At 33.6% G+C, this 18,309-nt stretch overlaps 1 protein-coding gene across 2 annotated transcripts in view; it reads right to left on the reverse strand.

Annotated features, from left to right (window-relative positions):
• Positions 1 to 898: 898 nt before the first annotated feature.
• The window catches only part of LOC118735590, a 76,339-nt gene continuing 58,928 nt past the window's right edge, over positions 899 to 18,309 (reverse strand). For both annotated transcript variants that reach the window (XM_036465423.1, XM_036465421.1), the window contains exons 9-10: positions 1,399 to 1,493; positions 899 to 1,246 (exon numbers count right to left, since the gene is read on the reverse strand). In XM_036465423.1, coding sequence (XP_036321316.1) covers positions 1,164 to 1,246; positions 1,399 to 1,493 — 178 coding nt within the window. In that variant the 3' untranslated portion in view covers positions 899 to 1,163. The remainder of the gene's footprint in view (positions 1,247 to 1,398; positions 1,494 to 18,309) is intronic.

Consider the following 18,309-nt stretch of genomic DNA (forward strand, 5'->3'; position numbering starts at 1 on the left):
ACATTTTCTCTGTTTAACTGCCCTTATTTACTTCCCATTAACGTGGTTATTAAGTCCAGTAAATTTGAATTCTTCACAACCATTTGGTTCTGTCGAGAACGCTTTTAAATCCTACAAAGAGTTAATGAGTGTTGAATAGAGCGGTCTCAAATAAAAAACTTTTAAATGTTAAGTTATCACACCCTAGGATTTTTCTAAAAGAAATAAATTAAAATACCCGTATTTTTTTGTTCAAAAAATTAATTTTTCGATCGGAAAACGATTTCTTATGGGTCACCCATTGCATTTTTTGAGTTTTTGGGGACCCATCAAAAATAGTTAGTATTAAAAAATGTTTAATTAAACAAAAGTCTCCTACAGACAGAAGTTTTCCGATTGAAAAATATTGATTTTCAAGGATCCTATATGGTGGATGATTGGAGCTTGGTGAACTTCTTTTAAAAGCCCTGGCGCGCTAAAATGAACTATGCTAAGGACGTCTTAGCATCGTCGTCATCCTTTCCTTCATTATGCTTTTTCCTTGCACGTTTTTGAAATTGCAGGTTCAGAGCTAGAAAATTCTATGGTTATAAATAACGATTAATCCTTTTTTAACCGACTTCCAAAAAAGGAGGAGGTTATCAGTTCGTCGGAATATTTTTTTTTTTTTTTTTTTTTTTTTTTTTTATGTATGTTACCGCATAACTTTGGACCACGTCAACCGATTTCGATAATTCGATAAGGTAGTGTCTCAAAGGTGGTCCCATACTAATCTGGTTGAGATCCGATCAATGGATCATGAGATATATATATATATATATATTTTTTTTTATATGGGAGTTGAAGTCGGTTTTTTTTTGCTAAAAATTACTTGTTATATTATTTATTTAACTCAACTTTATTCGAATTTTGTTTTAGTTTACAGTTTGGCAATTTCATTAACTGGTTAAAAGTTTTAAATATAGAATTGCACAAAGGGAAAATATTGCATTAAAATTTTTACACATTTTTTGGATTTAATAATACTTGAACAAAAATATAAATCTTTAGGTTAAGGCGAGTTATATTGCAATTATTTAACATAATTGACTAAAGGCAAGGCGCACTTACAAACCTACACACATACATATGTATGTACGGCTGTGTTGCTAAGTGCTGACTTCGATATTTCGCTTACATTATTTTCAGGAGCTAATTACTGAGTATTTGCGTGCAGTATATTGACGTTGATAGTGCTGGACATTGTGAGAGGGCACTAAAAGATTGGCTGGAAAATGAAAAAGTAAATATTTTAAACAAAATTCACGACAAACAGTAGTTAAGGAGAATTTAGAGAAATAAAACCCTTTTTTTGTTTTACATATAACTTAATACTTAAAAAAACACATCTAATATAAATCTCCTAACACCGCCACTCACTTGAGCGTAATGTACACGAACGACCATCACCATCATATCCAAGCGGGCAGGAGTCGCACTGTGCACCATTTAGCGTGTCACGACACTGTACGCCACTGTAAAAAGAAAAAAAAAAAAGAATATACAAGCAAAAAAGCATAAGTAATTATTTAAACGAAAAGACACAGCAATGCATTCTTCTGTTTGTAACTAAGTAATTCATGGACCTTGAAAATCTATTTATCAATGTGTCCTAAACGTTAAGTGCATTGCTCAACCAAATAAAACCGCAAAAGGGCTAACACTCAGTGTTCTATTGTCTTTCGAGTCTGCTGAAAAAAAAAGTTAAAAGTACATTTGTTCTATGTACAGATGTTGATTTGTTTGCCCAGCAGACAAATTACACTAACAAGAAAAGGTTATTAAAACGTTTGCCCAACCAAAGCGTTTTCGAATGGATAATCACCCTCGGGTGATACTAAATCAACGGGTTGTTGGCAAGTGAACATTGTTTGAATTGTATGCATTACAACAAAAAGTCATCAGTGATATTTAACTATTACAAATAAGAAATTGTTATATGAGCGGTGGTGATAAAACAAATACGCTGCCGAAATTATGAGAAAGAAGCAAAGAGAGAAGGGAATTATAGGGCTCAAACTTTACGATTAATGGAGTAGATTTGATGCGCTTCTCCGCTTGATTTTAGGTACAATTTTTTTCCTATTCTCAAGTATGTATATTAGGGTCGTTTAAAAGTGCTTGTGAAAAAGTAAAGTCGAAATTGCACCTAGGAGTGCTTTATAACATAATTTCACCAAATTCAAGTGAGAATTGTTTCATTAAAAAAAAACGTAGCAAATAACTATAAAAACCTTAAAAAAAAAACAGAAAACAATGATAGACTGCAATATAGCAATGGTACCGGTTGCTCATAGAAAATAAGGATGCTTTATATGTTTATGGCTCCCTTATATTCTATGTCCTTTTTGATAATGAAAGTGCTGCCACGTTTGCAAGAAAAATAGTTTTTGGGCCAGAATACACGGAGACTCTTGTTAAATTAATAAGGGAAACACTGAAAATCAAAATTTAATCGGTACAAATATGAAAAAACGTGACACTTATATGTCCCGACTTTTAAAAAATATTCAGCGGGACAATTTTCTCAAAATCGGTACTGTTGTTGGTATTTTTTGATTTCAAACTAATAAAAAAACAGAGGTATAATTTTTTTCATTATAGAACAATCCTAGTGGGTGAGAGCATTAAAATTCAGAATTTACTTTTTAGGGGACCACCCTTATGTACATACGGCCTCTTCAAATGTGTCTGAAAGTGGGACTCTTTTCGACTTAATCCTGAGTTAAAAAATATAGCAAATTTAGTAACGTAATAATGATTCTATGCGCAGCAGAAACCTATCAAATTTTAAAAGTCCGAACTCTGTTGAATAATGAAACCAGAGTCTATACGGAGAGAGAATATGTAAACAGAGCGCAACTATTATTATTGTTAACTGCCAAAGATCAGATATCACGGTGGGAAACAAGCAGCGATTATCAGAGCGCATATGTAAATTCATGTAAAGGGTGCTTCAAAGATTCTTTTAGTTAGGGGAATGAAATGAGAAAGGTAAAAATAGCACCAGAAGAAGGCCTTGCCGGCTGGAGCTGGACAAGATAGATCCATAAGTTGGGGAGCACGTATATAAGAACAAAACCCTGGGGAACGTTCTCAAAGCGAATAAAATGCGAACAATAATTTCGGGAATATTTTTAAGAGAACAAAATGGGAACAAAAATTTCCGGAACGCTCTGATAAAGAACAAGATGGAAACAAAAGTCTAAGAAACTTTCTCTCGCAGAAAAATTTGGGAACTAAATTCTCGAGAACTCTCTGGTAGAAAACGAAACGAGAAAAAGTCTTCTCTGAATTATTAGCGAATATTGGAAACGAGAACAAATTTTTTTTCTTGGCGCTGTATTAGTTTGAAATATTAAAATTAATCGAAAAAGAACTGAAAGATAATTTCGCAAAATAAGTCACAACGAAAGACTTAAGGCGGCACGAACTTCTCTTGCACAGAAAATGAAAAAATGTCCCATAAATGTACAGATCGCCCTAATGATAAACGATCTCAAAGTTGAAATGAGCCAGCTTTCCTCTGGCTTAGAATTAACAATTATGGTTCTCATTGAAAAGATTTTTCACCCCAACACGCCAACAACGTCTCTCCCTCTCGTTCTTAATGTTCAGTTCTCAAAAATGTTGTTCTCGTTTTGTTGTCCAGCAAAACGTTCACCAGACTTTTGTTCTAATTTCATCCACCTTGAAAACGTTCTCGACACTTTCATTCTTATTTGGTTCTCAATGGAAACGTTCCCGAAAATTTAGTTCTCATTATGTTCTTATATTGCAGAGCGTTCTTGAGAGATTTGTTCTATTCGTTTTTTTTCTTTTTGACAACTTTATCAAGAATTTTATTCGCTTTCTGTTCTTTATGGAAACGTTCCAGATAATCTTTTGTTCTAATTTTTTTCCCGCTAAAACTGCTTCCAATACTTTTGTTCACATCGGTATGTTTTTTTTTTGCGGGAACGTTGTTGACATTACATTTTGTTCTCGTGCAGAACTAAATCAAATGCGAAACATATTCTCGGTGCCGGTTTAATGTACCGGCAGCCAGCTCAGAAGTCGCATAAATATTCTCGGCATTTTGGGTGCTGCAACAATCATGAACCAGTTTTGATTTTATGTGTGCAAAAAAAAACCGATGACGCCCAATTTTTGAGGGCTCACACATAACGCTATTAAAAAAATATGGATAAAATTTCTGAGTCATATATTCATTGGTGCCCTTTTTAAGGGGTTTTAAAACTTTTTTGAGGATAGGTCTGTATAAGAGGTATGCTTTAAAACATAGACCATAACGATTATAAGAAATAAAATTTAATAAATATTGCTGTATAATTATTACTGAACAAAGGAAAAATTGTTTTCGTCTCCTGAGACGAAAATCGTTAGACTAAAAACTTTTACATCTTCTCCTAATAATTATCTGGGACTTTTATTTTTTTATTTTTTTGTCTCACTGGTCGATTATTTTACGATGGAAATTATTTTCGTCTTCTCCTAATTATTATATGGGAATTTTACTGTTTTTCGTTTCGCGGAACGTTTATTTTAAGATGGAAATGATTTACGTATTTTCTTAATAATTATATGGGACTTTTATTTAAATGAGACTTCTTAATTGAGTTTGGAGATTTAACGCGTTAAATATTTAAGGCCACGAATCGTGAAATCGGCTTTACATGTCCCAAAGCTATTGAGCGAAAACGTGGAACGTAAATTATTTTCGTCTTGAAAAAAGCGCCCCAAGAGACGAGAAAAATATAAGTCCCATATAAGCTATATATTATACGCGAAGGCATTTTTGGTGCAGCATAAAAGATCTGCACCGTTCGTTCGATTTTCAAAAATGGTATGTCAAATTAAAGCGCTTGGCCTGTAGATGTGCAATGAGGTTTCACTTTTTCGAAAATCGCTGCCACCTGTTACTTAATTAAACTCACGTTATTTACTAATCAATGCCCTCAGATCCACACCGTCTGTTCGATTTTCAAAAGTGAGGTACCAAATTAAAGGGCTTGGGGTGTGGATGTTCAAGAAGGTTTTACTTTTTGCAAAAAAGTTGCCACCTGTTAGGAAATTAGGCTCAAATTAATTAAAAAGTTAAATTAATTATTAAATATGGGTATCAATCGAAATGGGTTTGAAAAGGCTTTATAACTTAACTACGTATAGGAGGGTTGCCACATGTTAAAAAAAAATGTAATTAAATTTTAATTAAAGGAATTAGGTATTCACTTATTGGTATCGGTATATGGGTGTCATACAAAAGAGGTTTAAGAAGGTAGTAGTTTGAAAATATTTTGAATATTTGAGAAGTCTAATTGAACTATTTTTTATATGAAATATTAACGATGGATGTCAAATGGAAGAGATTCAAGAAATACTTAGTTTGACAATTTAGAACATTTTTTATATGTTTGAGGGTTGCCCCAGTTTAAAGGGCTAAACTAAAATAATTAAATAAAAAAATAAATGAATTACTAACCGATGGTTATCAATGGAAATGGGTTTAAAATCCTTTATTTAGGAACTCTATTTAGGAGGATTGCCACGTGTTTAAAAAATAAATTTCCCCTTAATTCATCAGTTACATGAACTATTTATAACAATGTCAGACGAAAAATATTTAAGGAAATTTTAGTTCGAAAATAATTTTTAAGAGGGTTGCCGCCTGTTTTGAAAGTGCTATTTCGTTTAATTATACATAAGTGACATGAAATTTTAAAATATGGTTATCAAAAGAACGAGTGTTAAGAAATCTTTAAGCTGAACATTTTTTTTTTTTTTTTGTTGAAAAAATTAAGCTCAAATTATTTAATAAGTTAAGTGGATTGTCAAAAGATGGGTATCAATCGAAATGGGTTTGAGATTAATGAATTTCTAAACTGTATTTAGGAGAGTTGCCATGTGCTTAAAAAATTAAATTAAACTTAATTCATCATTTAATTGAAATATATGTAACAATGGCAGGCGAAAGATTTTAGTTTGAAAATACTTTGAAAGGGGTTTCCACCTATTTTAAAAGTCGAATTTGTTTTACTTATACGAAAGATACATAAATGAAATATCGAAATATTAGTGTCAAACGAAAGAGTTTTAAGAAAACTATTATAGGCTGATAATATTTTTAATAAAGCAGTGTTTGCATTATTCAACTTTGCGTTCAACAATTGCGTTCAACTCAACGCAGGGTTGCACGAAAAAAAAGTTGAATGGCTAAATGTTGGCTGGCGACCAACTTTGTTGAAAGCGATTAGTTGAAAGGTCATTCAACCAAAAGTTGAATGCAAAGTTGAACAATGCAAACACCTTTTTATGGCGAATATTTTGATATTTTTTCATATTTTGATATTTTTAGCCATTCAACTTTTTTTCGTGCACCCCTGTGCTAAGTTGAACGCAAATGTTGAACGCAAAGTTGAACAATGCAAACACACTTTAAGAGTTGCCAGCTATTTTTTTTTTTCTTTTGAAGGTCGTCACATCTGCACCGTTATTTCAAATTTCCATTTTAATTAATTTTTAATTTATATTTTTGAAGTTACAGGGGGAGATTTGAAATTTGATGAAATGAAAACCGACACCATGCGAGACCTCTCATCACTGAGAAATGGTTTAATTAATCATAAGGAATAGTTTAGAGGTTTTTGAATAGGGTTTCACCTGTTAGAAAAATTTAATTAAATGTTGGCGTTTTGACGCCATGCGGGTTCACTAGCTATTATGAAAAGACGTAAATCATTTTCGTGTTGAAATAAACGTCCCGAGAGATGAGTAATATAAAAATCCTATATAATTATTATAAGAAGGCGTTAATAATTTCCATCTGAAAATAATCGCCCTGCGAGACGAAAAAAAAATTTTTCGTAAATAATTATTATACAATGACGAAAAACTGGCATTTTAAGACTTTTTTGAGGTTAGGTTTTTATGGGAGACAAAAAAGTTTTTTTATAATAGCGGTCGCCCCTCGGCAGGCAATGGCAAACCTTCAAAAGGATTTCTGCCCTCCCCTTTGTGTGACATCACACATCAAGGTGCACGCCGCAAATCATAGGAGAAGCTCGGCCAAACACTAATATAGTATGTGTAAGCGCCAATCTATTATAATTATACTTTAAAATAAACCGATCACGGCAATTTTTCGTTTTTTTTCTTGATTTATGTCCATAAATGTTGTATGCGAAAAATTCAGGTTGTACGCAGACTCCTAGTTTTTTTCAAAAAATTTATGGAGCTGTACCACTGAGTGATGCCGGAAATCTTACCATTCAGCCACTTTACAAATTAAAATAAAGAAGAAGTCCTAAAAGGTTCGAAATTTTGTAGCACCCTTTAAGTGTATACACACAAATATTATACATATGTACATACGTAGGTATGTTTATAGGTACAGTTCTCTAATTTTATCACTGTGAAATCAGCGGTAGAACAACAAAGCTGTTTACATCCCTAAACAACGCGCGCATGCTCAGAAACCTTCTTTTGGTTTTTTTTTTTTTTATTTTGCTGTACGCATGTATGTATTTATGTAACTATTGTTAGGTGATCAAGAACAACAACGAAAGGCGATCTGAGTCGCTAACCTTAAGTGCTGATCATAATACCTTTTTTGGTTAATGTTCGCGTGCACAATTGCACGGCACACATGCAAGAAGTATACATTCACATCTACATCCAACGTTCATACACACCTTACGATTTCTGTATTTGAGTGTAAGTTGTTGTTTTTGTTAACATACCAGTTCGCCTACGCAACTATTTATGTATGTATGTAAATTCTTCATTCCCATACTCATTCGCAATCCCGAATGTTTTGCCAACTGCCATTCCCGCATTATATACTGATCGTAGCAAAGTTAAATATATTTATATGTAAATAGTATATATACCTACATATATATGTACATAGGGAATGACTGGCTAACCATTGTATTACTACGTATTTAGCAGAAATTTCAACTCCCATGAAATTTATGGTACAAAAAAATTAAATGAATAAAACAAAATATGTTGGCACTTAATAAAAAAAGGTAATGCATACAAGCATGCGAGTACAAAGCCGACCAAAAAAAAAAAACTAAGCGCTCCCATTTAGCCTTTTAGTGCGCCAAACACCGAGAAATCGACACTGACATATTATTGTCCGCTCATCAGCAACCAACCTCCTGCAGCCTAAAGTTGCTTTCGGAAGGGTCTGCTGCCTCGGGTGTGCCCAGTGAAGTATGATATAATGACTTGATCTATGCATGACTCTATTTGCTTTGTAAACTGCCAGTAATTAGTGTGCATTCTTAAGTATGAATGCATATGAGATGAGTGCCTCCCTTCCATTTGTAAGCCTTTGCTATTTTGAGTACCTGGATGATAGTGGTCATGATCTTGTTGTGTAACTAAAAGCTTTGAGGGCTTTTAAGACTCAATCAAGCGCCAACTATGTATATATGTATACATATGTATTAGGTACGCATATGGCAACATGGGCACATTTGTATGTACAGTGGTCGAAAAAATTATAGCCGCACCAAATATTGTCAAGTTTTCACAATTTATTTTATTTTTTTGTTATATGATTTTAGTTCTTTTTTATAATGATGTCGTTCATTCTTTAGCAAAGCCCTTGTAAATACAAGTTTAGAACTTTGTGCAATATTAAAAAAAAAAAAAATCAACTAACTTTCTTAAATTTTCGAACTGTTTAATTAGATTATTTAGAAAAGATGATAATTTGGATGCCAGACGAAAGAGATTCAAAACGGTTTAAGTTTGAAAATATTCTTAAGAGGATTACCACCTGTTTGAAAAGTCGAATTTAGTTAAGTTATACATACACAAGTAATATGGAATATTGAAATATGGAGTCAAACAAAAGAGTTTTAAGAAATCTTTAGTTTGAACATTTCGAGTATTTTTGAGGTGTTTGAAGAGTGTTGCCACCTGTTCAACTCGAACTTATTCAACTTATATACAAACTATATGAAATATTAAAATATGAGTGTCAAACGAAATATGTATATTTGTGAAAGCTTTAGTTTGAAACTATTTTTGATTAGGGTTGCCACCTTTTGAAAAAGCCATAACTAAGTATATATATAATACGCGAAAGTTATCAGATCGGCAACATTCTTTCGAATTTTAAATATTAGATTTCAAATTAAAGAGCTTGGCCTGTAGATGTGCAATAACGTTTCATTATTTCAAGTTACGGCTGAACAGATCTACATAGATGAAATTTGGAATACGGGTCGCTTACTAACTAATATTGCCGTCCGTTTTAAAGGCCAAATGAAAATTTGGCGTTTTAACGCCATGTTTATTAGTTATACATATGGAAGCAAACGTGACAAAAAAATTAAAAACATCAACGATAATTTTTAGCCATTTGAATCTTGCACTTTATTGTAAAAGAATTGAATGGGCTACAAAACTGCATATTCAAAATTTTTCTAAGAAATCGAATTAAAAAGCTCGAAATTTTTACGATAGTTTGTTGACTTTTTTGTATTCACAAATTTAGAAATTTGGAGATTTTTGTTAAATAATGAAACATATTTTTACAAAAAAATAAAGAAAAACTAAATTACAAAAAAAAATAAAATGGTCAATATGTGCTACGGCTATATTTTTTTCGACCACTGTATGTATGTTCATACACATTTGCGCCTGCCTTCAGTGCATATGAATCATCATTTTCTCTAGTACGTAATTCGCACACCTAAATTATATTTCATTTAAATAAGTATGTAAAACACTTAACACTTTTGCTAATTGTGGCGGTTATGGTATTTAACAAAAAGAAAAAAAATCTGCCATAAACATTTACAAATGTGTAGTAAACAGCTGTCAGTGAATGTGATCTGTACTGGGCGTTGCAATAAGCACTCAAAGTGGCTTTTGATTGAGCGACAGCCTTGAGCCTGCAAATAGTTTCACTGACTGAGTTCTCTGGTAAAATTCTCAGAAACTTTAAGATTTGTATTTTATTTTATTTTTGTTTTTTCATTTTCAAATGCCACTTCTATATGTCAGCACAGCTATTATTGTGATCACTTAAGTTGGCTGTATATAAAACCTCTAAATGCCTACAGTGTACCAAATATTTCATCGGGTTGGAGAACAGAAAACAGGGTGTCAAAAATCATTTTTCTGTTTTCAAAAAAGTAAATTTTATTGCGAATTCCAGTAGAATACCTATCCCGTAAAAATACTTGCTCGGGAAGATTTTTTCATTTTTAAGGCGACAAACTACTTGAAATGCCCGCGGCAGTTTTGAGAGTAAAGTTAAAAAGTTTAGGTTTTATTATGGATTTTGTCTGAATATCTATTCACTAAACCGCGTTTGTTCCGCAACTTTTTTGTAAGAGAAGAAAATCTCATTTTGAAGATACAAGCTACAGTAATGAAGAACGGGGTAACCATGCCAAGCATTTTAAATCGTAGCTTTCTCACTTCACTGCACATTCGTATTTTATTAGATATTTAAAAACGTCAAAAACATGGAGCCTTATAAAAAAAAACCCGGCGTACTCCAGGCTGATATTATGTGGTTTTATAAAACTTTTCGATCAAATATTTGCTATACAGTACCTTTGCTCTTTCAGCTGTTTCGTCAACTTTACACCCACCAGCTATTATTTTTAATAACCTGTTAAGTGTTTATTGTAGATATTTGAGATTGTTGATTGTTGCACTGAATGATTACAAATAAAACCTGCGAAATTGCTTAGCTCAAGAACATACTCAGCACCAGGTTTGAGCTACATATTTCTCCTTCTTCGTCAAGATTTATTTCTTTTGGAAAAAAATTGATTATGACCAAAGTAGGTATGTACTTATGATTTGATTGGACGTAGGATGTGTTAAAGCAATATTTGCTATCAGAATGTAAAATGTTAGTCACACAAGTTCCACCTGAAATCAATTCATCAAAATGACGAGGGGAAACAAAATTGTGGAAGCAGCCAGATAATTACGGGTGCGCAGCGGTGTTGAAGATACGTAAAAGTGGACGGCGTAACGGAATCAAGGCCGACTTAGATTTCGAAAATGATTACCTCACGTCATTATGGGATTTTAGTCTTAAGTTTCCATACATTTTTGGACTAGTGTAGATTGGGAACTCCAAGGACCTGCAGGTATGGCAACATATCGCATGCCTCTCATCCGGTATAGTGGATATCTGTCAAGGAACGTTACTATATTCGTTGACAGTCAGATGGTTTTGAAAACGTTAGATTCCAAGGTAGCACAGCCGAAAGTAGTCAGTTTGAAAATGTCGTGCATCGCTGGCTTCACTGAGTCACGTTAAAACCTCTCTCTACTGGGTTGCTCGAAGGGAACGAAATAGCCGACTAAACGACTTTGAAATGCACACCGGCAAAGCGGATAAATTTTATTGCTATGACCGAGACGCAATAAGAATCGTAATAATGAATTATTGACGCTAAATAAATCTGCCGTAATGGCATGGCATTGTTCTACTGCTCTATCGATGGCGTATACCAACAAGCTCGCTCTGCAGAAGTTGTCCGGATGAGGAAGAAGAGGAATCGATTCACCACTTCCTATGTCAATGCCCAGTGCTCTCCAGACAAAGGCATCTCAAGCATTTCGGATGACGCTGATTGAATAGTTTGGAGGATATAGCGGAAGTGAAAATATCAGAGAAGTAAATGGTTTAACAGACACCATACTGACAATATAGAATAACTGCGGTCAAAAGTATGTGCTACCTCTTAGCACTCATAGATGGCATTTACAACTGGAAGCACGAGTCATTCGCACGCGCCTTCCTAAACTAACCTCACCTACTGCTGAACTACCTATCGAGCAATTAGATCAAGTAGAAGTAGTTGCGTGACTGCATTTAGGGCAACTCTCTGAATGTAGAATAAATGATGTCGCTTAAACAAAATTCTGCGCATCTTTATACTATTATTTGCAGCCTCCTGAATGCTTTTAATTCCTGAGTCCAAGCCGTCATACTGAGCCTCCTTAAAGTATGACAAATGGAACAATTTCTTTATATACGTATACTTACTACACTACACTATCTTTCCAGCGAAGCCCCTCTCATCTTTTTACCAGTAAAACAAACTCCGATATAAATTTCTTTATGCGAGCCGCCTTGTTGTTATGCCAGGGCGAATTGCGAAGTGATTGGCATTATTAATTTTTTTTTTTTGGTACCAAGGGAGTATACGAGCAGTGCACGGACTTCAAGAAAATTAAAAGTGGTAGATTTTACATACAAAAATTGGTAGAAGTTGGTAAATTTAATAAAAAAAAAACAATATTAGATAGTTTTTACTCACATATAATAAATGAAGGCGAATTCAGGTAAGGTAGTGTTATCAGAGCAGCTGGATTTTTGCCTTGGTGATTCTTTTTGTCAAAACAACTCTCATATAAAAAATATATATATATATATATATATATATCTCATGATCCACTGATTGCATCTTAACCAGATTAGTATGGGACCACCTCTGAGACACTACCTTTGCGATGCAAAAATCGAAATCGGTTGACGTGGTCCAAAGTAATGCGGTAACATACATAAAAAAAAAAATATATATTCCGACGAACTGATAACCTCCTCTTTTTTTGGAAGTCGGTTAATGATGTATTTGTTGAAGTTCTTATTGTAATTACGCGTAAAATTTGTTAGTGGCCATTTTGTTTTTGAACTTCTGGTATCACCTTATACGAATTCACCTTGGAATAAATTGTAGTTTTTTATAATGCAGCAAAAAATGTATTTTACGCCAATAAAACATTCCAGAAAAAATGTAAAACTGGGCCGTGATCGAATGAAGCACGATTCGAATCGAATGAAATAAAATGACAGCCGTTTGCCTTAAATATATTTTAAGCTAAAAAGCGAACTCCCCACCAAATGCCGTAATCTAAAAAGACATTTTGATTCGAACACGGATGCCTTTATTCTACATTAAAAAAAAAAAAACAATTACTTTGCACTACAAAATTGCTTGATTAACCCTCTTCCTGCATTTGTACAATATATTGTACATTTAATTTTTTGTAACACTGGAAGCGTGCTACTAAAAATCTTATAAATATTTTTGAAAACCAATTAAACTTTATGAAGTTTTGGAATGTCCCGAATAGTTTACGTAAATTTCAAAATCGAAAATGTTTCAAAAATATTTTTAGAATTTAATTTAAAAATAGACCATTTCATAAAATTCCAGTGACACGGAAGTTGTGGTAATTTACTGTACAAAAAATACGTGAAAGTCAAGTAAAATCGCTAATAAAATCACATAGTATGGAAATATAAAAAGCATTTCATCATATAAAAATGCTTAAATTAAACTAACATGATGTAAAATATTTTTCCCGGTAAAAAAAATTTACAATATATTGTACATTTACATTGAAAGGTTGAAAGTGTCTTGTACAATATATTGTAACAACGTCCGCAAAGGTTGCAGTTGAATTGGTGGTTTTTTTAAAGGGTAGGTTTTTGATTTCTTGATCTACTGAAGGCAGAAAAACCGGGAAGGTTTATTAAAACGGTTCATTTTATGGAGAAAATTTAAAATTTTTTAATGCAGATCTTAACTAAAGATACTTGAAAAGATATAAATTATTCATTCCAATATATCTGCAGTAAAATCAATTATTTTTAACATAAATTTTCAATGAAGTAAAAGTTTTATTCCGTCAAACTAAGAGAAATATTTATTGAGTTTTCTTGAGTGCATTTACTCCTTTGCGGACTTTTGTACAATATATTGCACAAATTTGAGGTAGCCCTAATAGCTACCCAAAACAACTTTTGAATATTTTTTTTTTACTTTTGGTATTATGAGGCTCTAATAACCTTGCAATTGAGAGGAAAAATTTTTATATTCATCAGGGACGGATTTAACCGGAAAGGGTTAATATTAGCTTTGAAATGCTTGAAATTTGCAACCCATTCATTTGGCAGTCTGCTACACAACGTATTGCAAACGAAAAATATTTCCATAAACAGCTGATAGAGATGCAATTTCACTTTTAAATTGGCCATGGTCAGAGTTAATTTTTCATATTTATTTTAGGTGTGTTCGATGGCAAAATATGTATACACTGCGTTCATTTAAATCTGTTTGCCTTCTTTCTGAAAAATATTGGTAGATTTTAAGCCTTTGTTGGTAAAAATGGTAGAAAATAAAATACAGCTAAAAAGTTGGTAGATCTACCAATAAAGTGGTAAAGTCCGTACACTGTACGCGAGTCTTCAACTTTTACTGCCTGCCAAAAATAACTGACTCGGCCTTTGTTGAGTTTACTTCAAGTCTGGGGGAATTTACCTTAAACCTGTACTGCAACACCGTCCTCCAGCGGGGTGTCTCTCTGAACCGATAAAAGCCCGCCATATCCTTGCTCTCTACTGTATAGATGAGCAATCGGTGGTTGAGTTTAACCAGGTTATTTCTATCTGAAGTGCCGTCATGGAAAGAAGGATATCAAAATATTTAATTTCAAAGAAATATTTGTGCAGCAAGGTGTAAATTTTTTTTTTCAATACTCTCATTTGAGTGAGCGATCCTTCCGCTATAATAGTCGTAATTTTACTTATTTTACATAAAGTTCTGTTATGAGATATAAGAAGTTCTAGGAAATGACACCGATTAAATTTATCAAATTCAGGTATGTTTTGCAAGAAAAACCATATGTTTATATGTATGGCGCGAAAACGTGGACGATGTCGAAAAAGATGAAGATCGACGGCCCTGTTGGCGGGGATGACGGGTATCGGAAACCGGCGCTCCCATCCTTCGACTCGGCACCCATGGGTAGACAACGGAGCACGAGCAAAATGGCAGGACTAGATAGTTGGTTAGGTATGGCACTGCGACCAGTAGGTCTATTGTGCCCCCACCGGCAGGCAGGACTAAGTGCAGAAGGACCAGACTGCACTCCGGTTGAGTAACTGGCGCAAATCGCACAATGCAGAGGCTATTGGAGAAGCCTTTTGGTTCTGGCGCAAACCGAAAAACGGTAAGAAGAAGAATTTACTGGAACTTTTTTTAATGACAACCTACGTAAATCATGGTTATCTTAGAAATATGTTCAGAAATTAGACATATCGATCAGATTTATACGGTGTGTAGCTCAAAAACCGTAAAAACTGAAAAACCGCGATTTTTCAAATCATTTACCAACCTCTGAAATGCAGCAAATTTTAGGTCTATCCACACACATCCGTGCCGTTTCAGTTCCGTATCAGTGTCAGTGAAAAGTAAGTAAGAGTATCTATCTTTTGATGATATTACCGACTTCCGTTTTCGATCAGTAGTGTGTTAAACTAACTGGATGTCCATTTTCGTAAACTAGACATTCATAGCTTGATTACAGATTTGAATTGTGAGGATAAAAACCGTTACTTTCGTTTGAAACTTGTTTCTCGGTAGTACCTTTTTCAACCTCTAAATGAGCTTCGAACTTTAACTCATCGTGGACTTGGGAAATGGGTGAAAATTTTTTAATTGGAAAACGAAAAATTAGTAATTACCAAGTCGAGGATGCTCTACTATTTGGTCGCATTTCTGACTTCCATAGATTCGGATTCTGCGCATAAAAACGCATAACTTTTGTCGGAACATTTTTTCTAGAACGGACTTCCGGTTAAAACAATTTACTTGTGCTAGATACCACGCCCATTTCTAAGGATTTGACACCTCTAACAAAAGTCTTCCCAAACAAACCTTTTTACCGGATGGATATTCTTCCGGAATCCACAATAAGATTTGCATTTTTGTAATAACACGATTTCTGACACCTAGCTACATAGGTATATGTACATAACTAGATTTTGCAGAAATGCCTGGATCAATAAGCAAGTGCAAAATGCCCCACTTTGTTAACTAAATGGTAAATATCATTTCAATAATCTTTAAATCAAACAAAAATTTCAACTCTTTTGCTTGCTCTCAACTCTCATCCATTTTTCCATTGTTTATATAGTAAATATATGTAGATATGTGAGTATTGTAATCGCTAAAAATTGCTTTTTAATAAAAAGCCAACAATAACAGTTTTCCGGTAACCCAGTCAGAGTTGACACTCCTTATTCCATTTAACTTCATTCTTATCTGCGCTAACTTAAAGAAGAACTTCAAAGACATATTCCAAGTGTTGGCACCAACAGCTCAACAGGTGATCGTCATTGCGCCGTTTTATGTATTTTTTACTGGCAATTGCCCCGATAAATGACATGCACATAGAATAGAAACGTATGTTTGAGGATTCATAACGAATATTCGTTTGTACACAAATGCGATATCGATACCCTTGAGGCAGCTACTTAGTATTTATTGATAAGGCGCCTTAATAAGTATATGCCCCACCGTGAAGACAATGTGCATATGTACATACATATGTATGTGAAGAAGATCTTGTAGCGCTTTGCGCTTACCAACAATGCCAGTAGGACGCTGGTGTTTTTTACAGCAAAAAGGTTTACATGCATTTAAAATAATTTCCAATGAGTTTTAAATGAAATCTTCTGTCATTCGTATAATTTATTTGACTTTTGTGTGTGGGACAGTCACAACGGCAGCGTAGGGATACCACACGTGCTGCCTTTCGGCTCGGCAGCTCGCTGAGAGCAGGTCGCATTTCATTGATAATAATAGTTGACATTAACGACAATGTTGCCACAACAGATCAATATACATACCAACATACCTATAGAGATAGTTAACAATAATTTGTATATTATGCAAATTGCCAACAGGGTGTACCCTTTTGGTATAATAAAAGTTGTACAACGAGTAGGAATGCGAGCTGAAGCAGTTGGTGCTCTGGATGCTGAAGGTATGAGATAAAAAAAAAAAAGTTCAAAAAGGCGCAGGCACTAAACTCAAATGTCATCTAAAGTTGCCCATTCAATTTCATTTCATTTAAATGACACTTGTATTGTAGATAACTAAGAAGGTAGTGCATTTGTATTTTTAGTCTAGTAATATCAGTTCTATTTGTGTCTGTCCGCATTGGGGTATATCAGTTACCTCAACCGCGTTATTGTTTTGTCGCATAAGAATCTTAATGCTTTGTAGTTGTAATTTACACAAAATTTATGTGACTTTAGAGTCAACCATAACAATAATAATAACAAAAGCGCAAAAAACTAAAGACACTAAAACGACCCTAACCGCCACGAAGCCGTGTGCTAGTGCGTCTTATAGCGTAAACAGACGGCAATGTTAATTGTACCCTGACAGACGGCAGTACATATTGCGGATTAAGCGAGTCGCGAGAGCGTGGATTCGAATCTCAAGGCAAGCAATATTTTCTTAAATTTTTTTAACTCCTTCAATTATTACATTTATTTCCTTTAATGTACTTATAGTTGTTGGGACCTTTTTCAATAAAATTTTACTGTTTAACACGACAAATAAATTAATTTCAAATAATTGGGCGAAGTTACATAAACCAAAAAAATAAATTAAAAAATTTGAAAAAATTAAATGTATAATTATCAAAATAAAAATGATTATTAAGAATTGCTGGGAATGGGGATAGAAATAGTCAACCAAAAACGGAAAAACTTCATGCAATTCAAATTCTCGCAATTTGAGAAATCTGATTTGTCCCTATTACTTGTTGAAAACGAAACTCTGAAATTTGAGCAACATATCAGAATATTGATTTACAAAAAAAAAATAATTATTTTCTCAACGGTAAAAAGAGTAATGACCCGAACGAACAAATACAATTGTTCTAAAGTTAATCCAACCCTTCGTTTGTTTACTTATATAATACTTTTTGTTAACTTAATTATTTTCTCTTCAAAGTATTTTTTTAGATTCTGCTTTCCATACATGACAATTCACAGAAATCTTGATGGCCGCTTCAAAATCGCGTCAATTTTGAGTAATCGAACTAAAGATGGGCATAAAAAAATAATCGGAAGTTACCAGATTTTTTATTATTTAAAATTAATATGAAAGACATGTCAATTAATCTTAGTGACAGATTTCGGAGCCCGCAGTACACTTCTGAAAAACGTCGGGATGAGCGGGTTCGGGACATAAAAATTGAATTTCGGTATGGGCAAGATCGGGATTGAAATTTTTGTTCCGTGTTCATCTCTATTTCGAACACAACAAATATACCGCCATTGATTTGAATTAAAAATTCCAAAGTAAGTGAAAATTATCATTTCTGTGCCGACAAAAAAGTTAAAATAACTTAATGGAAAAAAAATTATTTTTAAAACAAGCTTTCTTAATATGAACCAAATCGCACCATAAATAAGGGTTTTGTAAATATATCACC

This window comes from Rhagoletis pomonella, unplaced genomic scaffold (genome assembly GCF_013731165.1).
Source record: "Rhagoletis pomonella isolate Grant_MI unplaced genomic scaffold, Rhpom_1.0 Rhpom_scaffold_00003, whole genome shotgun sequence".
NCBI lineage: Eukaryota > Metazoa > Arthropoda > Insecta > Diptera > Tephritidae > Rhagoletis > Rhagoletis pomonella.